At 37.1% G+C, this 23,093-nt stretch overlaps 1 protein-coding gene across 1 annotated transcript in view; it reads left to right on the top strand.

Moving 5' to 3' along the window:
• RP1 (RP1 axonemal microtubule associated) overlaps positions 1-23,093 on the top strand; it is a 284,132-nt gene that overhangs the window by 51,894 nt on the left and 209,145 nt on the right. The window contains 4 exon segments of the mRNA XM_039256605.1: positions 6,815-6,901; positions 10,216-10,348; positions 17,826-17,977; positions 22,188-22,266. Coding sequence (XP_039112536.1) covers positions 6,815-6,901; positions 10,216-10,348; positions 17,826-17,977; positions 22,188-22,266 — 451 coding nt within the window.

The following is a 23,093-nucleotide window of genomic DNA, read 5'->3' as shown; positions in this document are numbered from 1 at the left end:
CAATATAAGTGTACCTTGAGGGTATTTACTAAGTGAAATAAGTCAGAGAGGAAAATACCATATGATTTCACTTATATACAGAATCTTATAAAACAAACAAGAAAACAAAAAACAAAACAAAACTAATAGGGACCCAGAACAGATTGGTAGTTTTTAGCGGTGAAGGGAGTTGAGGGTTGGGTAAAATGGGTAAAGAGAGTCAAGAGGTACAAACTTCCAGTTATAAAATAAATAAGTGGAAGGGATGTAATATAGCAATGACTGCCATTAGTAATATTGTATTGTACATTTGAAAGTTGCTAAGTAAATCTTAAAATTTCTCATCACAGGAAAAATACTACAAAACTTTGCATGGTGACAGATGGTAACTAGACTTATTGTGGTGACCATTTCATTGATTATACAAATATTACATCATTATGTTGTATACCTGAATGTAATATAATGTTATATGCCAATTGTACCTCAGTCATAAAGAACATTATATATTAATGATAAAAAAAAGTATTTGGTAGAATTTACCAGTGAAGCCATATGTTCTGGGCCTTAAAGTTTTTGATTACTAGTTTAACCTCTTTACTTTTTTAAAAAAAATGTTCCTTTTTGAGAGAGAAAGTGAGCATGCACTTGAGTTGGGGAGGGGCAGAGAGAGAGGGGAACAGAGGATCTGAAGCGGGCTCTGCACTGACAGCAGAGAGCCTGATGCGGGGCTTCAACTCATGATCCGTGAGATCATGGTCTGAGCTGAAGTCAGACGCTTAACTGAGCCACCCAGGCGTCCCAGTCTCTACTTTTAATAGGCCTCTCGAGTATCTGTTTTTCCCTGAGTCACTTTTGATATTTTGTGTGTTTCTAAGACTTGTCCATTTCATATAGGTTATCTAATTTTTGGCATACATTTATTCATGATGTTCTTCTTTTTAACATTTTTTGAAAAAAAATTTTTTTTGAGAATGAGAGCAAGGAGAGGAGGGGCAGAGAGAGGGGGACAGAGGATCCAAAGCAGGTTCTGCGCTGATAGCAGCAAGCCCGATGTGGGGCCCGAATTTGAGAACTATGAGATCATGACCTGAGCTGGACTTAATCTGCTGAGCCACCCAGGCACCCAGTAATGTTCTTTTTTTTTTTTTTTTGGTAATACTTTTTCTTTCTGTAAGGTTAGTAATAATGTCTCCATTTTCATTTCTGATTTTAGCAATTTGAGTATTCTTTCTCTCTTCTTTAGGTCTGCTAAATATTTGTAAATTTTGGTGTTCTTTTTGACGAACGAGCTTTTGGTTTCATTGATTTTATTTTTAATTTTATCTTCATTCTGATATTTACTTCATTTCTTTTGGTAGTTTTGCATTTAATTTTCTTTTTCGAGTTCTCTTACTTTATTGTAAAGCTAGATTATTTGAGATCATTGTTCTTCTTCCTCTTCCTTCCTCTTTCTCTTCTCTGCATCTGTTTTCTCCTCACACCTCTTTTTTCCCACCCTTTCTTCCCTTTCTCCCCGTCTTTTCCTTCCTCTTTCCCCCTTTCCCTTCTTCTTTTTGCTTAGAGTCTCTGGATTTATTAAGTTGGTATCTCCAAAGAAAAAATTTTTTTCATAGTAAGATTGCCAATTTAGCTGATGGGCACCCATCTGAAATGATTTCCTTCCTCAGGTACACTCAGATTTTAAGGACTTACAGATAAAATTTCCCTCTGAGCTCTGCTTTTACTTTATTCCCTATATTTTTGGCATTATTATTGTTTTTCATTCACCTCAAGGTATTTTTTAATTTCCCTTGCAGTTTCTTTGACTCATTGGGTACTTAAGAGTATGGTTTTTAATTTACACATAGTTGTGGATTTTCCATTTTACCTTCTTGTAGTGATTTATGATTTCATTCCTTTCTAGTTAGAAACTATTCTCTGGATGATTTCAGTCTTAATTAATTTTCAAAACTTTTTTGTAGTATAACATATAGTCTGTTCTGGAGAATGAATGTTCCATGGTGCACTGGAGAGAACTATATTCTGCTTTTATTGAGTGGAATATCCTATAAATTACTGTTAGATCAAGTTGGTGTATAATGTTGTCCAAGGACTTAATTTCCTTATTGATCTTCTGTCTAGTTATTCTATACATCATTTGAAGGGGGGTGTTGAAGTCTTTAAGTGTTATTGTAGATTATTTCTCTATTCAATTCTGTCAATTTTTTTCCATATGTTTTTGCGCTTTGTTATGAAGTGTATACATGTTTATATTTATTTCTTGATGGATTGACCCCTTTTTAAAATAGTTTATTGTCAAGTTGGTTTCCATATAAAACCCAGTGCTCATCCCAGCACATGCCCTCCTCCATGCCCATCACCCTCTTCCCCACCCCCACCAGCCCTCAGTTTGTTCTAGCATTCAAGAGTCTCTCATGGTTTGCCTCCCTCCCTCTCCCCGACTATTTTTCCCCTTCTTTCCCCCCATGGTCCTCTGTTAAGTTCCTCCTAATTTTTCTATACGTGTAAACATATGGTATCTGTCCTTTTCTGCCTGACTTATTTCACTCAGGATAACACCCTCAAGTTCCATCCATGTTGCTACACATGGCCAGATTTCATTCTTTGTCATTGCCATGTAGTATTCCATTGTGTAGATAAACCATATCCCCTATGCATCAGCAATCCTGTATCCCTTGGGTAAATTCCTAGCAGTGCTATTGCTGGGTCATAGGGGAGTTCTATTGTTAATTTTTTGAGGTACCCCAACGCTGTTTTCCAGAGTGGCTGCACCAGTTTACATTCCCACCGACAGTGTAGGAGGCTGCCCGTTTCTCCACAATCTTGCCAGCTTCTAAGTCCTCTGATTTGTTCATTTTAGCCACTCTGACCGGTGTGGTGGTCTCTCAGTGTGGTTTTGATTTGTATTTCCCTGTTGAGGAGGGATGCTGAGCATCGTTTCATGTGTCTGTTGGCCATCTGGATGTCCTCTTTGGAGAAGTGTCTGTTCATGTCTTCTGCCCATTTCTTCACTGGGTTGTTTGTTTTTCGGGCGTGTAGTTTGGTGAGTTCCTTATAGATTCTGGATATTAACCCTTTATCTGATATGTCATTTGCAACTATCTTTTCCCATTCCGTTGGTTGCCTATTAATTTTCTGGGTTGTTTCCTTGGCTGTGCAGAAGCTTTTAATCTTGATGAGGTCCCAACAGTTTATTTTTGCTCTTGATTCCCTTGCTTTTGGGGATGTGTCAAGTAAGAAGTTGCTGCGGTGGAGGTCAAGGAGGTTGTTTCCTGCTTTCTCCTCTAGGGTGTTGATAGTTTCCTGTCTCACGTTCAGGTCCTTTATCCATTTTGAGTTGATTTTTGTGCATGGTGTGAGAAAATGATCTAGTTTCATTCTTCTGCATGTTGCTGTCCAGTTCTCCCAACACCATCTGTTAAAAAGGCTGTCTTTTTTCCATTGGATATTCTTTCCTGCTTTGTCAAAGATCAGTTGGCTGTATACTTTTGGGTCCACTTCTGAGTTCTCAATTCTGTTCCATTGGTCTATGTGTCTGTTTTTGTGCCAATACCATACTGTCTTGAGGATGACAGCTTTGTAGTAGAGGCTGAAGTCTGGGATGGTGATACCTCCCGTTTTGGTTTTATTTTTCAGTATTACTTTGGCTATTCGGGGTCTTTTGTGGTTCCATACAAATTTTTGGATAGTTTGTTCTAGTTTTGAGAAGTATGCTGGTGCAATTTTGATTGGAATTGCATTGAATGTGTAGAGTGCTTTAGGTAGTAATGACATCTTAACTATATTTATTCTTCCTATCCATGAGCATGGAATGTTTTTCCATTTCTTTGTGTCTTCTTCAATTTCCTTCATAAGTTTTCTATAGTTTTCATCATACAGATCTCTTGTATCCTTGGTTAGGTTTATTCCGAGGTATTTTATGGTTTTTTGTGCAATTGTGAATGGGATCAGTTTCTTGATTTCTCTTTCTGTTGCTTCATTGTTGGTGTATAAAAATGCAACCGATTTCTGTACGTTGATTTTGTACCCTGCAACTTGGCTGAATTCTTGGATCAGTTCTAGTAGGCTTCTGGTGGAGTCTGTCGGGTTTTCTATGTAGAGTATCATGTCATCTGCGAAGAGTGAAAGTTTGACTTCCTCTTTGCCAATTCTGATGCCTTTGATTTCCTTTTGTTGTCTGATGGCTGATGCTAGGACTTCCAGCACTATGTTAAACAACAGTGGTGAGAGTGGACATCCCTGTCGTGTTCCTGATCTCAGGGGGAAAGCTCTCAGTTTTTCCCCGTTGAGGATGATGTTAGCTGAAGGCTTCTCATAGATGGCTTTGATGATGTTTAAGTAGGTTCCTTCTATCCCAACTTTCTCGAGAGTCTTTATTAAGAAGGGATGCTGTATTTTGTCAAATGCTTTTTCTGCATCTATCGACAGGATCATATGGTTTTTATCTTTTCTTTTATTGATGTGATGTATCACATTGATTGATTTGCGAATGTTGAACCAGCCCTGTAACCCAGGAATGAATCCCACTTGATCTTGGTGGATGATTCTTTTTATGTGCTGCTGGATTCGATTTGCAAGGATCTTGTTGAGGATTTTTGCATCCGTATTCATCAAGGATATTGGCCTGTAGTTCTCTTTTGTTGCTGGAGCTCTCTCTGGCTTGGGAATCAGAATGATGCTGGCTTCATAAAATGAGTCTGGAAGTTTCCTTCAATTTCTAGTTTTTTGGAATAGGTTGAGAAGAATGGATATTAACTCTAATTTAAATGTCTGGTAGAATTCCCCAGGGAAGCCATCTGGCCCAGGGCTCTTATTTGTTGGGAGATTTTTGATAACTGATTCAATTTCTTTACTTGTTATGGGTCTATTCAGATTTTCTATCTCTTCCTTTGTGAATGTTGGTAGTGAGTGTGTGTTTAGGAATTTGTCCATTTCTTCTAAGTTGTCCAGTTTGTTGGCGTATAATTGTTAATAGTATTCCCTAATGATTGCTTGCATTTCTGAGGGGTTGGTTGTAATAAATCCATTTTCATTCATGATTTTGTCTATTTGAGTGCTCTCTCTTTTCTTTTTGAGAATCCTGGCTAGAGGTTTGTCAATTTTGTTTATTTTTTCAAAAAACCAACTCTTGGTTTCATTGATCTGTTCAACTGTTTCTTTGGTTTCTATGTTGTTTCTTTCTGCCCTGATTTTTACTATTTCTCTTCTCCTACTGGGTTTGGGGTGCCCTTGTTGCTCTGCCTCTAGTTCCTTTAGGTGAGCTGTTAGATTTTGCACTTGCGTTTTTTCTAGTTTCTTGAAATAGGCCTGGGGTGCAATGTACTTTCCTCTTAGGACTGCCTTTGCCTCATCCCATAGAGTTTGGATTGTTGTGTTTTCATTTTCATTTGTTTCCATATATTTTTAAATTTCTTCTCTAATTGCCTGATTGGCCCATTCATTCTTTAGTAGGGTGTTCTTTAACCTCCATGTTTTTGGAGGTTTTCCAGATTTCTTCCTGTGATTGGTTTCAAGTTTCAAAGCATTATGATCTGACAGTGTGCATGGTATGATCTCAATTCTTTTATATTTATTGAGGGCTGCTTTATGTCCCAGTATGTGATCTATCTTGGAGAATGTGCCATGCGCACTTGAGAAGAAAATGAATTCCATGGCCTCAGGGTGTAAACTTCTAAATATATCTGTCAGATCCATCTGGTCCAATGTGTCATTCAAGTGCATTGTTTCTTTAGTGATTTTCTTTCTGGTTGATGTATCCATTGCTGTAAGTAGAGTAGTGAAGTCCCCTGCTATTAGCACATTCTTATCTATTAGATTGTTTCTGTTTGTGATTAATTGTTTTAAATATTTAGGTGGTCCCATATTTGGTGCATAGACATTTATAATTGGTAGTTCTTCTTGATGGATAGACCCTGTAATTATTATATAATGCCCTTCTTCATCCCTTGTTATTACCTTTAATTTAAAGTCCAGTTTGTCTGATATAAGTATAGCTACTCCAGTTTTCTTTTGATTTCCAGTAGCATGATATATATTTCTCCATCCCCTTACTCTTAATCTGGAGGTATCTTCTAGTCTAAAATGATTTTCTTGTAGACAGCAAATAGATGGATTTTATTTTTTTATCCATTCTGCTACCCTGTGTCTTTTGATTGGAGCATTCATTCCATTTACATTCAGTGTTATTATTGAAATTTGTGGGTTTAGAGTCATTGTGTCATTTGTGGAATTCATGTTTATGGTGGTGTCTCTAGCATCTTGCGTTCCTTGCAACATTTCCCTCAGATAGTCCCCCTCAGGATTTCTTGTAGGCTGGTTTGGTGGTGACAGATTCTTTCAATTTTTGTTTATTTGGAAAGACTTTTATCTCTCCTTCTATTCTGAATGACAGGCTTGCTGGATAGAGGATTCTGGCTGCATATTATTTTCTGTTCATCACATTGAAGATCTCCTGCCATTCCTTTCTGGCCTGCCAAGTTTCAGTAGATAGGTCTGTCACCACTCTGATAGGTTTCCCTTTGTATGTTAGGACCCTTTTCCCCCTAGCTGCTTTCAAAATTCTCTCTTTGTCCTTATATTTTGCCAGTTTCACTATGATACGTTGTGCAGAAGAGTGATTCAAGTTACATCTGAGGTGAGTTCTCTGTGCCTCTTGGATTTTAACGTCTGTTTCCTTCCCCAGATTGGGGGAGTTCTCTGCTATAATTTGTTCCAGGACTCCTTCAGCGCCAGTTTGACCCCTTTTTTTTGACACATAATGTCCTAATATGAGCTATTTTTAAATGGGTTTTGTTCAGTTACATTGAAAGACATTTTATTGGTTCCTTTTTAGATCGTGGTTGGAGATATTGGAACACTCTTTAAGATTCGTATTGGTCATACTAACTCCGGACTCTCCCCTTCCTGGCACTGTAAAGAGGTAAAGACATATCAAGACTCACATCCTTTGCAAAACCCTTCTGCAAATTCTGTTCAGCAGTTCAACGTCAAGGAGGCATTTCACACCTGTTATGAATTGATTGAGTCAAACCTAGAATCTCTTTTAGTCTGCGTATTTCTCAAAAAAAAACAGTATCATATGTTCTGATTAATAATTTAACTCCTAATATCTTGTGGGAAGCACCTCAGCTGAATAATCCTTTTGTCTCTTTGCAAAGAAAAGAAAGTACTTGGGACTCTGTTTAAACTCTCCACTGTTGCTGCTGCTTCATCATTGTTGTCATTTTTTTTTGCATGAATTATTATTTTATTATTTTTTTATTGAAGTACAGTTGAAATACAATGTTAAATTAGTTTCAGGTGTACAAAATAGTGTTTTGGGACTTATACTGCCTCTTGATACAGTTGCACTAGTGATAAAAAGGTGACTGGTGAGTGTTGTAAAAGTAGACCATTTGTATTGATGAAGTAATAATCTGTTAGACTTGAATGCCAGTTCTCAAATTTGGTCTATTCATGCTAAACAAATAATGCCACCTGAATACATTTACTTAGCAAAAATGGGCTTGAATTTTCTACCTTACTCAGAATTAAAAGTTTTACTTATTGCCATAATTAACAAAAAGTGGAGATCTTCAACAATGATCATCAGAAATCTTGTTTTCCATTTTTGTGTGTGGTGTATTTCCATCTTCTGTCTTTTCAAAATAAATGAACTTAGGTAAGCAAGTTTTTAAAATGCAAAGAGCATCTAGTCAAACTCCTGATATTCTTGGCAAACTTGTTCTACTGTTTTAAATATGTGAAAAAATTAATGAAAAATTTGTGGAAGATGAGGAATCCCTTAAAAATACTTTTATTCTATTAGCAGATACATATAGTTGTTAATAATGCCACCTTCTTTATGTTAAAGTCATAAGAATCCATGAAGGAAATTGAAAAAATAAAACTCACTTAATGAAAATATGAATGTAGAAGTTAGATTTCTTTTTTTTTTAGTATTTTATTTATATCTGAGAGAGAGAGAGAGAGCAGGAGAGGGTCAGAGAGAGAGGGAGATACAGAATCTGAAACAGGCTCCAGGCTCTGAGCTGACAGTCAGCACAGAGCTTGACGCGGGGCTCGAACCCACGAACCATGAGATCATGACCTGAGCCGAAGTTGGACGCTTACCTGACTGAGCCACCCAGGCGCCCCTAGAAGTTAGATTTCAAAATTCAAAATTAATGCCTCACTTCTATATGAAATAATTCTCTTTTATGTTCTAGAGTTTTTGAAGTATGATATTCCAATTGACACTTATGTGATTATATATGATAATATATTTTATTTTTTGTCCTCTAGTAAGCTAACTTATGAAAATTATCATTAATCCTTCTGCCATCTGATCTGAGTGATAACCAATAAGAAATATTATATTCATTATATATATGCTTTTACATATTGCTTATACACACACAGACACACACACACACACACACACACACACACACACACAGCTGGGATGTTGAGATAGTGGTTGAGTGATCTGAAAATATTTTATAATATTGCAGAGGAAAGACAAAAAGTTAGGTTGAACAGGGGTGGCTCAGTCGGTTAAGCGGCTTCTGATTCTGTGTCTCCCTCTCTCTCTGACTCTCCCCTACTCACGCTGCCTCTCTCTCTCTCTCTCTCTCTCTCTCTCAGCAATAAATAAAACATTAAAAAAAATTAGGCTGAACATTCCTGTTGTCTTTCTGTGGCGATCACTCTCTGTGAAGGCAACTTGTTTGCCTGAGTGTACATGGCTGTTTTTAGTACTGGTGAGAAAGAGAGATGTTCTTGATTTAAAGTCTTATTCTAGACAGGTAAAGCCTTTATATAATTTACTAACTTTGCCAAATTACATTGGTAGATAGTGGGCTGGGAATTTTCTGTTCAATTCTTATAGTTTAGAAGTTTAACGTTTAAAATTTAAAATTTAAAGTAAGCCAACTTGTGCCCATAACTCAAATGGATTTGAATTAAAACATCTACTCCATTATAGCAATAATGATACACTATTTCCACACCTATAAAATAATCACATTACTTTTAGGACTTCAATCTTCGTTCTTTCAAGTTTAGTTAAGAAGAGTACAGAATAAAAAGTTTCAAATGGTGGTTTATTTTGTATTTCTCAGGTGATTTGCCTTGAGCTTTACTTAAAGTAACCAAATCAAATAGTGCTGTCAGCAGCCTTGTAAGCCAATGGTAATTCTGGGTGATTTTTAGGAAGCCTTTCTAAAAGTGTGATTGTATCAAAATCACACAGGGTGTGAATTTATGAATGCAAATTTTTGGACCTTACCAAGATCCACAGAATTAGTAAGTTTAGGAGTCAAAAATCTACTTTTTTTTTTTATATAAATATGTATTTTATTTTATTTTATTTTACAAATAGTTTATTGTCAAATTAGTTTCCACATAACACTCAGTGCTCATCCCCACAAGTGTCCTCCTCCATGCCCATCCCCCCTCCCCCCACATTCAAAAATCTACTTTTAAAAGAACTTGATTTCTTAAACACATTAAAATAGGAAATCTCTGATTAAGGCATTTTAAAGGCTATAAGATGAATTTAAGAAATAAAATAACACTCACTGAAACTTTTAAAAGAATAATTATGTACCTACTCATGAAAAGGTAAATTCTAGAATCAGAAATAATAATTTCTCCTTTTTAATGATTTTTCGTATTCATCTGATCCCAACAGAATTTATTAACACCTTTGTTTAACTCCAGGATAAATGGAATAGATATAATATGGCATAATAGGTACCCAAATTAAGAATTATTGCCTAAATTTCATTCATTGCTGAGGACCCACAGAGGAAACTATAAGTTTGAATCTGTAGGATGTGAAATCTAAGCTCATGCTAACATTTTATAAAGTCATTTTGAAATGAAAAATGTATTACTAAGAGATTAGAATAGAAAGTAATAGGTTTTTAAAAATTAGAAATATCTCTTTTTAAATGGGAAAATATTGATGAAAATTAGAAAGCTTGGGGGGAAATTGGCATGTTTAGAATTTCAGTATAAAGAAATTAAAAATAGAAAAATTTCAAAATAAAGAAAAGAAATGCCATTTTACTGGATTTGGCAATAAAAGTAGAAATTAGCACTTTTCTTGTCAAGTATTCAACAGCTTCTTGTATTAAAAAAAGTAACACGGTCTTCTGTGAGCTAAGTGTTAGGCTGGGATGAAAGCTTTTATTTGACTCTGATAAAGTATTCCTACATTTTTCACAAGAAATATTGTTGCTACTGTAGATACAGTTGTGGAACATGAATTCTGGAAAAAAGTTTTATATACCTGTTCACCGCTGGTTAGCACGAGATCAAGAGGATGGCGAAATCTGTCGAGAATTTCCAATTGTAAACAAAGGACAACCCATGCTTCCAGGTAGGGAAGATCCAACTATTCAGCTCCAGGCAGCACAGATTAAACTTGAGGCCCAAGTGCTGAAGGACAGGGAACTCGATAAGTACATATTGCATAAATGAATAGATGAACAAATGAATGATTAAACAACTGCTCATTTCTTACCAGTTGTCGCTGCTGCTGTGATGTAACTGCATCTCAATACGGCTTAGTTGCTTCATGCGCGGACATTAAGGAATATGTTTTTGTCAACAGTTAGCCCTGGAGGGAGGTCAAATGAAATGCCTCTTAATCAAAACAAGAAAATTAGTTTTTAAAAGGCTATGAGAAAATTGAAAGCCCAATAATTAATCCAGGGCTAAGAAATGCAAGTCAATGTATACTTTCCCTACCATCTTCTACCTGATTTTTGAAAATTTTTCTACTCCTAAAGGAATGAAAACAGAACCGCTCAATGACTTTTTAAGCATTTGACCAAAAGCAGAGGCGTGTTCAAGCCTTATGTAGCCATGACTGAGAACTAGGCTCTGCTCAGGGTTAGAGTCACTGTGTGCTGCACTATTCGGGGTGACTCTGTCGGTAAGAGCTGTTTGCTCTTGTGTCTGCTGGCCTCTGTTTTGGAAGAGAATAGGAAAACAGTAAATAAGAATTATTAAATGGATAATTTAAGTTTTAAATGAGTAAAAATAAGTTTTTCTCCAATCCAGAATATTTTCAGTCCAAACTGTGATATCTTAGTTTTCTAAAGCAATAAATTATAATAAATATTACGTGAAGATTAAGAAGAGTTCCATAATGTTGTATAATCTATCATTAGGCACATAATAACCTGTGTAACTTTTTTAGGAAATGTAGATAAGTAAAACATTTGCAGAGGCTGTTGATTCTTTTTTTTTTTTTTTAATGTTTACTTATTTTTGAGAGAGAAAGTGTGTGAGCTGGGAAGGAGCAGAGAGAGAGGGAGATACAGAATCCAAAGCAACTTCCAGGCTCTGAGCTGTCAGCACAGACAGAGCCTGATGTGGGGTTCAAACCCATGAATTGTGAGATCGTGACCTGAGCCAAAGTCCGATGCTTAACTGACTGAACCATCTGGCACCCTGATTCCTTTGTGGTTTTTAACGAAGGTGTAATAAACTGTCAAATTTTTGAAGTTAAAATATTTTTGAAAATATATGAATAGTTCCATTTGCTGAAAAGTGAAGGCTTGTATGAGCATTGTTCTCACTGTTCATAAGCATTTTTATCCCCCTTTATAAGTATTCTCAACATTCTTCTTCAGCAGCCTGTTTACTTCACCAAGAAGGAGACATGGGCTGGGTGTCCTTTTCCTACCTATATTAGTCATGATGAAGGGGTCATTTTTTGTCTCATATTTTAATTATAAAATTGTGTTCATAGGAGGCCTCTTCTTCAAATATGTACTCACTTCCCTTGCTTTGTTTGTAGTACTTGATACTTCTAGTTTATTAATAAACATTACCCTCCCCAACTTTCTTCGTATGGCTTGGAGGAATCTCTTATGTTTTCTCTGTGCTATCTGTACCCTCTTATGTGCTGTTAATAAACTTGATTAGCCTTTAATTATCTAAATCTCATTGGTAGGCATAACAAATGATAGCTGATTGTAGCCATATTTTTGTTTAATACTCTAGCACAGATTGGTGCCATGTATGAAATATTGTCATTACAGACAAGTAGCAGCTTTCTCTCAGGATAGATACATCAGTTCTAGATGGTATAAATAAGGAAAGACTGGATTAGTGTCTCTTTTGGTATGTTCAGTATCTTTGAGTCCATAGTTAGGGCAATATTTATCATTTAAGGTGAAAAAGAGCCTAAAACTGTTTGCCTGGTTAAGCAGTACACTATCACATGCACCTGAAAAAATGTTTTATATTTATGGAATTATTAGTGGATAAAGGTTGCTGAGACAACCAGAGTAAAACGGGACTTTCTCAGGCTGTGTGAGGTATTTATTTTTAATCTTATCTTTTTTTTTTAAAATGTTTTATTTATTTTTAGGAGAGGGAGAGAGAGACAGTGTGAGCAGGGAAGGATCAGAGAGAGAGGGGGTCACAGACTGAAACAGGCTCCAGGCTCTGAGCTGGCAGTCAGCACAGAGCCCGACGCGGGGCTCGAACCCACGAACCACGAGATCATGACCTAAGCGAAAGTTCGACGCTTAACCGACTAAGACACCATCTTATCTTAATTATGTTAACACAAACATAATAAAACTCACTAAACATTTTTAAGTGCACATTTCAGGAATATTAAGTATATTCACATTGTTGTGCAATAGATCTCTAGGACTTTTTCATCTTACAAAACTGAAATTTTATGTCTTCTTGGGTGAATTTTGGCAGATTGTATGTTTCAGAATTGGTCTGCTTTATCTATGTTATCAAATATGTGAACATAGAGTTGTTCATAGCATTTCTTTAGTCATTTTAATTTTCCATGGGAACTGTAGTGACAGTTCCTCTTTAATTTCTGATATTAGGAATTTGTATTCTCTCTCTCTCTTTTTTCTCAGTTAGCCTGGCAAGAGGCTTATTGATTTTATCAGTCTTTTCAAAGAAGTAGCTTTTCATATCATTGAGTTTCTTCCTTGATTTCTTATTTTCAATTTCATTGATTTCTGCTCTAAGTCTTATTTCTTTACTTCTTGTCTTACTTTGGGTTTAATTTGCTCTTCTTTTTCTAGTTTCCCAGGGTGGAAACATAGTGATTGATTTTAGACATTTCTTCTTTTCTAATGTATGCATTTAGTGCTCTAAATCCCTCAGCATTGCTTTTTCTCCATTCCACAATTTTTGATGTGTGTTTTTATTTTAATTAGTTTCAAAATATTTTATTTATCTTTATTTTTTAAAGTCAAATTTAAAAAAAATTGTAATGTTTATTTATTTATTTTGAGAGAGAGCGAGCACAGACAGGGCAGGGGCAGAAAGAGAGGGAGAGAGCATTCCAAGCAGGTTACATACTGCCCGCACGGAGCTGGACACGGGGCTCAAATTCATGAACCGTGAGATCATGACCTGAGCTGAAACCAAGAGTCGGTCACTTACTGGACTGAGCCACTCAGGCACCTCAGGTTCAAAGTATTTTAAAATTTTGTTTCAGATTACTTCTTTGACCCATGTGTTATTTAGAAGGGTGTTATTTGATCTCTATGTATTATTGAATTTTTCAATTATCTATTTGTTACTAATTTCTAGTTTAATTATACTATAGAGTGAGAGAGGAAGATTTCTGTTCTTTTAAATCTGTTAATAACAGGTTTGCTTTATGTCCCAGACTGTGGTCTATCTGGCTGAATATGCTGTATAACTATGGGAAGGATATGTGTTCTGTTGTCAGATGAAGTAATCTGTAGATGTGAATTATAAACGGTTGATAACATTGTTATTGAATTCACTTATGTCCTTATTGATTTCCTACCTGCTCATTCTGTCCATTTCTGAGAGAGGGGTATTGAAGTCTCCAACTATGGTAGCAGATACATCTGTGTTTCCTTGCAATTCTATCAGTTTTTGCCTCACATGGATTGATGCTCTGTTGTTAGGCACATACATATGAATATCATGTCTTCTTGGAGAACTGACCTTTTTATCATTATGTAATGACCTTCTTATTTCCTTGCTTTGATACCTGCTCTGGCTGAAATTAATATAGCTACTCCTGCTTTCTTTTGTTTAATTTAACATGGTATATTTTTCTCCATCTATTTACTTTTATTTATTTATTTGTTATTTATTATTTATTTATTTATTTTTAAATTTATTTTTGAGAGAGAGAGAGACAGACCATGAGTGGGAGAGGAGAACACACACACACACACACACACACACACACACACACACACACACAGAATCCAAAACAGGCTCCACGCTCTGAGCTGTCAGCAAAGAGCCTGACACAGGGCTCGAACTCATGAGTCATGAGATCGTGACCTGAGCCACCCAAGCACCCCCTTTAATTTTTCTTAACATATATTTCTTAATTTAAATTTTAATTAACTCAGTGCAATATTGGTTTCAGGAGCAGAATTCATTGATTCATCACTTACATACAATACCCAGTGCTCATTACAAAGTGCCCTCCTTAATAGCCATTACTTATCTAGCCTATCTCCCACCCACCTCCCTCTATCAACCCTTAGTTTGTTCTCTATTGTAAAGAGTCTCTTGTGGTTCCCCCTTGCCCCCCCCCCCCCCCACTCACAATATGTTCTTCCATTTTGTTTCTTAAATTCCACGTATGATTTAAATTATATGGTATTTGTCTTTTCTCATTGACTTATTTTGCTTGGTATAATACATTCTGTCTCTACCTATATTGTTGCAAATGCAAGATTTCATTCTTTTTGGTGGCTGAATAATATTTCATTACACACACACACACCACATCTTCTTTATCCATTCATCAGTCGTTGGACATTTGGGCTCTCTCCATAGTTTGGCTGTTGTTGATAATGCTGCTATAAACATTAGGGTGCCCTTCAGGTCTGTATTTTTGTATGCTTTGGGTAAATACCTAATAGAAGAATTGCTGGTTTGTAGGGTAGTCCCCTGTTTTTCGTGTTTTGAGATACATCCATACTGTTTTACAGAGTAGCTGCATCAGTTTGCATTCCCAGCAGCAGTGCAAGAAGGCTCCTCTTTTTCAGCATCCTTGCCAACATCTGTTGTTTACTGTGTTGTTAATTTTTGCCATTCTGACAGGTGGGAGGTGGTATCTCATTGTGGTTTTGATTTGTATTTCCCTGATGACAAGTGATGTTGAGCATCTTTTCATGTGTCTGTTAGCCATCTGGATGTCTTCTTTGGAAAAGTGTCTATCGTGTCTTCTGACTATTTCTTAATTGGGTTGTTTGTCTTTTGGGTGTTAAGTTTGCTAAGTTCTTTATAGATTTTGGATCTATCTGAACAGATCAGATATGTCATTTGCAAGTATCTTCTCCCATTCTGTAGGCTGCCTTTAAGTTTGTTGATTGTTTCTTTCACTGTGAAAAAGCTTTTTATCTTGATGAAGCCTTGATAGTTCATTTTTGCTTCCTTTCCCTTGCCGTCAGCGCCGTGTCTAGTGAGAAGTTGCTCTGGCTGAGGAAAAAGAGATTGCTGCCTGTGTTCTCCTTTAGGATTTTGATGGTTTCCTGTATTACATTTACATCTTTCATCCATTTGAATTTATCTTTGTGTATTGTTATGCCTGATTCGCGAGTCTCCTGAGACCCCCAAGGAGCTGACACCGATGCAAGTACAAAAGGGTCTTTATTACAATCTCAAGCAGGAACTCCAATGCACCCCGATGCAGTGGTGATGGTATGGAGCCCCGAACTCGTGATCGCAGGGCTTTTTATTGTGATTACAGTGGAATTTGGGGTGTTCCAGCTTGCAGCCTCCTGGCAGCCTCCTGATAGGTACAGGCTGTCTTGTCAGCACCCGATTGGTTTGGCCCATCTGGCCTGACTGCAGACTGCCAACTGGAACGTCTTGGGATATAGGCACCTGTTTTAAACTGGTTGGCTGTTGCCGTTGCTAGGGAAGCAACTAAGGGCAGAACCTGGGACTGGGTTCGGGCCTAGTTCGCTCTCAAGATGGAGGTTTATTCTAAAATGGAATCAGTTAGATTTAGGTATTACAGTATGATGTAAGAGAATGGTTCCCATTTCATTCTTCTGCACTTTACATCCAGTTTCCCCGGCACCATTTGTTGAAGAGACTGTCTTTTTTCCACTGGATATTCTTTCTTGCTTTGTTGAAAGTTAGTTGGCTATATAGCTGTGGATACATTTCTGGATTTTCTATTCTGTTCCATTGATCTATGTGTCTGTTTTTGTATTAGTACCATATTGTCTTGATGTCTATGGTTTTGTAAATAGCTTGAAATCCGGAATTGTGATGCCTTTGTTTTTCTTTTTCAGGATTGATTTGGCTACTCGGGGTCTTTTGTGAGTCCATACAAATTTTAGGGTTATTTGTTCCAGCTCTGTGAAAAATGCTGGTGGTATGTTGATAGGGATTGCATTAAATGTGTTGATTGTTTGGGTAGTATAAACATTTTAACAATGTGTCTTCTTTTAATCCATGAGCATGGAATGCTTTTCCATTTCATTGTATTCTCTTCAATTCCCTTCCTAAGACTTCTGTAGTTTTCAGAGTATAGATCTTTTATCTCTTTGGTTAGGGTCATTCCTGGGTATCTAATTGTTTTGGTGCAATTGCAAATGGGATTGATTACTTGATTTCTTTTTCTGCTGCTTCATTGTTCGTGTATAGAAATGCAACAGGTTTCTGCACATTGATTTTATGTCCTGCAACTTTGCTGAATTCATGTATTACTTTTGGCAAATTTTTGGTGAAGTCTTTCAGGTTTTCTGCATACAGTATCATGTTGTCTGCAAATAGTGAAGGTTTGACTCCTCCTTGATCATTTGGATAACTTGGATGTCTCTTTTTTTGTTGTCTGATTGCTGAGGCTGACTTTCAGTACTGTTCTCCTATGGAGAATGTTTCTATTTTTGCCTTAACAGGCAGTTCACCACTGGTTAGTTTCCGCCTGTTACCTGTGGGCTGTGGTTCCAGTGTCCATTTAAAGCCTCTGTAGAGCTTTTCAGGTCTGCCCTATGTGGATACTATTCACTGGTGAATCTGGGGCCTTGGTGGAGATTTATCTGTTAGTTTAGATATCAAAGTCTTTGGTGTGCTGCATAGGATTAGAGTCATGTATCTTTAGCTTAAGGATGAGCTCAGGAGTTAAAGAGCTTTTGGGGTTTTCTTTTCTTCCATGACCCTCTTTGGTACTTTGGAGTTCCCTGGCTTCTAGTTTAGGTTGCTTAGCTGGTATTATGTTTTTCCTATTTGCGGTGCATGTATGCAGTCTTCTGTGTCCAGGGCTAAGCAGTGGTAGGACAGAGGGCAAAGAAAGCAATGGAATTTGGCCTCACCCTACTGAAGCCCAGATCCTCTGAACAGAGGCAGAAGTTCTCCCTCAGAGTGTGGGTTCCTATGTGTTTCTGTGCTCAGGCACTGGCATGTGAGAGGATGAAGAAATGAAAGAGAAAATAAAATAGTGTAAACCCTCTACTGTCTCTGTGTGTTAGGAACTTTCTTTCCTGTGTTTTAGGCCTGAGCAAGAGGGCTCTCCGGGATTCCTGTGTCTGAACTCCAATGCTCATTTCCAGGTTTTTGGTGAACTGAGTCCTGGATGGGAGATGCCAGAAGTTAAAAAATGATAAACACACTGCCACTTGGTACATCAAATTCTGGTCTTTTCCCTGAATCTTCCTGCTACTTTTTACTCTTCAGCATCTTCATATAGATGTCGCAACCATTTGGTCAAGAGTTTATAGCTGTGTTCAGTGGGAGGGACTGGGTAGAGTATGTTATTGCAATTTAACTGGAGCTGGAACTCTTGATTAGGTAGAAGTAATTTTTCCATCATATGAATAATGCTTGGCATATAAAGTTTATTTTTCTTCTGTTGTCAGTGACAGCATATGAAGTGCGTGTGGCCACAGGTGAGCTTTGGAACGCTGGAACATTAGCAAATGTCTACATTTCTGTCTATGGGGAAAAGGGAGATTCAGGATCCAGACAACTATTTCGATCAAAGAGCTCCTTCAGTTTTTTAAGAGGACAAGTAAGTGATAAAGTCCTTTGTTTTTTAATGTGGTAAAAAAAATAAATAGAATTTACCATCTTAACTGTTCTTAACTTCACAGTTCACTAGTATTAAATATATTCACATTGTTATGCAACAGATCTCCAGAGATTTTTCATCTTGCAGAACTGCAACTCTATACTCATTAAACAACTCCATATTTACCCCTCCCCTCATTCCTTGGAAACCACCATTCTACTTTCTGTTTCTATAAATTTGACTACTGTAGATATCTCAAATAATTGGAATCATAAAGTAGTTTTTTTTCTTTTTAGTTTTAGGAGTAGAATTTAGTGATCCGTCACTTACATATAATACCCAGTGCTCATCAAAGTGACCTCCTTAATACTCATCATCCATTTAGCCCATTCCTCCCACCAATCTCCCCTCCTGCAACCCTGTTTGTTCTCTGCACTTAAGACTCTCTTATGGTTTGCCATCCTCTCTTTTTTTTTCTTCCCCTATATCCATCTGTTTTGTTTCTTAATTCTGTGTATGAGTGAAATCATATGATATTTGTCTTTCTTTGACTGACTCGTTTCACTTGGTATAATACACTATAGCTCCATCCATGTTGTTGCAAATGGCAAGATTTGCAAATAGCAAGAATAGAAAACCCAGAAATGGATCTATAACTATATGGTCAACTAATCTTTGACAAAGATAGGAATATCCTATCTTAGAAGGAATATCCTATCTTAGAAGGAATATCCAGTGGAAGAAAGACAATCTGTTTAACAAATGGTGCTGGGAGCACTGGAAAGCAACATGCAGAAGAATGAACCTGGACCACTTTCTTATACCATATACAAAAATATATTCAAAATTGATGAAAGACCTAAACGTGAGTCAGGAAACTCTAAAATCCTAGAGGACAACACAGGCAGCAGTTGACCTCAGCAAGAGCAACTTCTTATTAGACATGTCACTGAAGGCAAGGGAAACAAAAACAAATGTGAACTATTGAGACTTCTTCAAGATAAAAAGCTCCTACACAATGAAGGGAACAATCAACAAAGCTAAAAGGCAGCCTATGGAATGGGAGAAGATATTTCCAAACTACATATCTGATAAAGGGTTAGTATCCATATCTGTAAAGAAGTTATCAAACTCAACACCCAAAAAACAAAGAATCCAGTTAAGAAATAGACATAATAAGCAGACATTTTTCCAAAGAAGACATCCTGATGGTAATAGACACATGCAAAGTTGCTCAACATCACTTATCATCAGGGAAATACAAATCAAAACTATAATGAGATACCACCTCACACGTGTCAGAATGGCTCAAATTAACAACACAGGAAGTGATGGATGTTGGCAAGGATGTGGAGAAATGCAAACCCTCTTACACTGTTGGTAGGAATGCAAACTGATGCAGCCACTCTGGAAAACAGTATGGAGGTTTTCTGAAAATTTAAAAAGAGGAAGTGTCCTTAGACTCTGCAATTGCACTATTAGGTATTTACTGAAAGGATACAAAAATACTGATTTGAAGAGGTACATACAACCCAATGTTGGTAGCAGCATTATCAACAACAGCCAGACTATGGAGAGAGCCCAAATGTCAGCCAGCTGATGGAGAGATCTCTCTCTCTCTCTCTCCTCTGTCTCTCTCTCTCTCTTTATATATATATGTATATATATATACATGGAATATTACTCAGCCATCAAAAACAATGAAATCTTGCCATTAGCAGTGACATCGTTGGAGCTTCAGTATATTATGCTAAGTGAAACAAGTCTTTCAGAGAAAGACAAATACCATATGATTTCACTCATATGTAAAATTTATTTGTAAGCTAACTAGAATTTAAATAAAAACTTAAAATTAAAAAAATTTTCAGAGATCTTTATTTCTTTAAGTTTGGTTCCTGGAATTTATTTTGTTCTTCTGACTGGGCTGTGTTTCCCTCTTTACATACCCTGTGATCTTTTCTTGAGATTTGGCATTTGAAAAACTACTATCTTACCTAGTCTTAATGGACTCTAGTGTGAAGGGAAGACCCTCACGCATGAGCCTGGTTAGAGTTTCCAGGGCCTCTCATGCTTTTTTTTCCCACTGTGTATCATTTCTGGTCTTATTTACATGTTTTTCCCTGTCTTAATTTCCCTAAGCTGCCTGCTCCTGTTGCTTCTCCAGTGCTCAGATTCTCTTGTATGCCGTCCCGTGTCTTCCTGCTATATTTCACAGCCTTTGTAGCTCTGACATGCCACAGCACTCTGTTTTCAGGGACTTCCAAACTCTGCTGCCATTAGTACTTGAGTTAAGTGAGAGAGAATCAGTTCTTTGGGCAGCCCCAAGCCAGAGTTTTGTTTGCATTGTCTGCTCTTTTATTTCTGTCCCGAGAGAGGATGTAGGGTATGGAAGGTTTCCTCCCTGCTACAGTGCACTATGCCAAGTAGGGGGAAGGCTGTGAGCATGCAAAAAGTCACAAATTTCCCTACTTCTTTTGATGGTGTCCTTTTTTTTTTTTTTTTTTTATTATGCATTGGAGTGGGTACTGACGCTCTCATCTGGTGTCCAGAATTTGCACAGAAGTGTTCTAGCCTATATTTTATTGTTAAAATGGTATCTCCACTGGGGAGTGAGGGCTTGGTTTTCTCTAGTCCATCATCTTGGTGAAGTCACTTCCTATTGTCTGATTTTTAAATCTAATTTTATATTGTTAAATGAGGTATACTATTATATAACAACTTTCTTAGAGAGTGACTTCTAAGGATAAAGTAAAATGTGTGAAAATGTTTCAAAGTGTATAATTTACTATCTACTGAAAACCTAATTTTTAAAAAATTTCTGGATTATTTTCAACAGATATGTTACATCATATATTTTTCTTACATTTTAACCTATATGTAATTATCTTAGATTTTATCAAAAGAACTCTGAACGCCTTACTTCTACCCATATTCTGACTATGTAAACCTTTAGAGCACAAACATGAATAATTTTTATTGTAGCAGCACATTGGGACTTCAGGTACCTGCTATAAATTTCCAATAATATTTGCACCAATATCCTAAAATTACTTTAGAAACATTATATTTGTCAATGGCTCATAAGCACTGATTTAAAAGTTCCATCCTTAGAAAGGTAAGAGTTGGTTGTATTCAAAGGAATGACAACTTTTAGTATATTTTATAATTATTGCCTTTATATTATTATTATTTGAAACCTATATTTATAGAGAGTCCCCAAATTTATGTTTTCATAATGAAATATTGGCAAATGTTTCACAAAATGGTGTGTGTGTGTGGGTATGTTCTACAGATTAATATTGTTTTACCTTTGAATAACTTAGATTTGTGTGAGGGGAATAAGCTTAGGAATTCCCTGAGCTTGCACTGATGGGTTAACAAGGCATAAAGAATTAGAAAGCCACAGGATGTATACACTGAAGTTTGGATAAACAAGATTAGGTAAATAAGGTTGGGTAAACGGGACAAAGGCCCCCAGAATAGGTAAAGTAGGGCAGAGATCCCAGTATAGGACAAAGGTATAGGAATAGGGAATCGCAGGATGAAAACATCCAAGATGAGGTAAACAAGATTAGATATTCAGGGTGGAAATGCCCCCCAACTTAGTACCATAGCAGAAAGCGGTTTTCACAAGGACCAAATTAGGTAAACATGTAAATAGGGCTATAGAAGGCTGCAGGGTGAAGCTGCCCAGAGCAGAGCTACTTAGCAAAAGAAAGGTGCCTGTGGACCCTGAGGTGGCATGCTCCTCTTTCTTGTCCTCAAGGCCAGTTTAGGTAAACAGAGGTGGTGCCTCACGTCTGCTGTAAACAAATTCCCGCTTGTGCCAGGATTTTGTTTTGGGTTAACTCAAACCCCTAACCCCCCAGATCTTCAAAACCCCCTTTCCCTCATGTCCATGAGTTAATGTTCCTGATTTCATTGTTTCTTTGTGCAGGTCCATCACCGTGTTTGTAAGCCTTCTCATCCTAATAAAAACGGAGCAAGCTCCCTTACTTGGGGCTCTTATGTTCTCCCGGACATTAAGCTCTCTTGCATTTTTAATCCTCCATCCTGCTTTCTTGATGGACAAGAAAGAACTCTGTGACGTTTGTGTATTTACTTAATGATCCTGATTATTTTCACAATTTTTAGTGTATCTTAATTTATAATCTTGTAACAAATCAGACTCATAGTCCAGATGTAATAATACTTTTTTGATTTGTTACAGACTGACACCTTCTCCCTAGAAGCTGTGCACCTTGGGGCTCTGTATAAGATTGTCATAGGCCATGATGGACTTGGCCCAGGTAAGAGTCTTACATTGGTAGTATTCAAGGTTTGATTCCTTTCTTGTCATGTAAAACTCTGTACAAATTTAGATAATAATTGTAGGAAACTTACAATAAATTCATCTTTAAGTATTGATGATTTGAAATTAAAATCTTGAAGCCAAATATTCTTTTTTTTTTAAATATACAAGGGTATATTTATACAAGGGTATATAAATCAAGGGTAAAGGTGTACATATAATAATATGTGAATAGGAATAAAAGACTGAGGCACACTCCTACCATATGATGCAGCCATTCTCCTGTATCACTCTGTGAGTGATACAGAGTCCCGCACACAAATGCTCTTAGCAGCTTTTTTTTTCTGAGTTGATTTATTTATTTTGATGGGGGGTGAGGGGCAGAGAGAGAGAGAATCCCAAGCAGGCTCCATGCTGCCAGCACAGAAGCCAACGCAGGGCTCGATCCCATGAACCATGAGACCACGACCTGAGCTGAGATCAAGAGCCGCACACTCAACCCAACTCTTGAGCCTCCCAGCGCCCCTCGCAGCAGCTTTACCAGCCAATCCCACACTGTGTGGCACACTGGGATATTACTCAATAAAACAGAATGAGCTGAGACATACAATGAGATTCATCCATTTAAACAGAAGATACTTCGGGCCACCTGGGTGGCTCAGTCGGTTGAACGTCAGACTTCAGCTCAGGTCGTGATCCCACAGTTCATGAGCTTGAGCCCCGTGTCAGGCTCGTGCTGACAACTCAGAGCCTGGAGCCTGTGAAGCCAAATATTCTTTAAATTTTAAGTAGATGTGTATGTTTTTAATGACATAGACTTGTTCA

This window comes from Hyaena hyaena, unplaced genomic scaffold, assembly GCF_003009895.1.
Source record: "Hyaena hyaena isolate Hyena2069 unplaced genomic scaffold, ASM300989v1 scaffold_578, whole genome shotgun sequence".
NCBI classification, from domain to species: Eukaryota; Metazoa; Chordata; class Mammalia; order Carnivora; family Hyaenidae; genus Hyaena; species Hyaena hyaena.
Note: the sequence above shows the minus strand (reverse complement) of the source record. Positions and strands in the feature narration are given on the sequence as shown.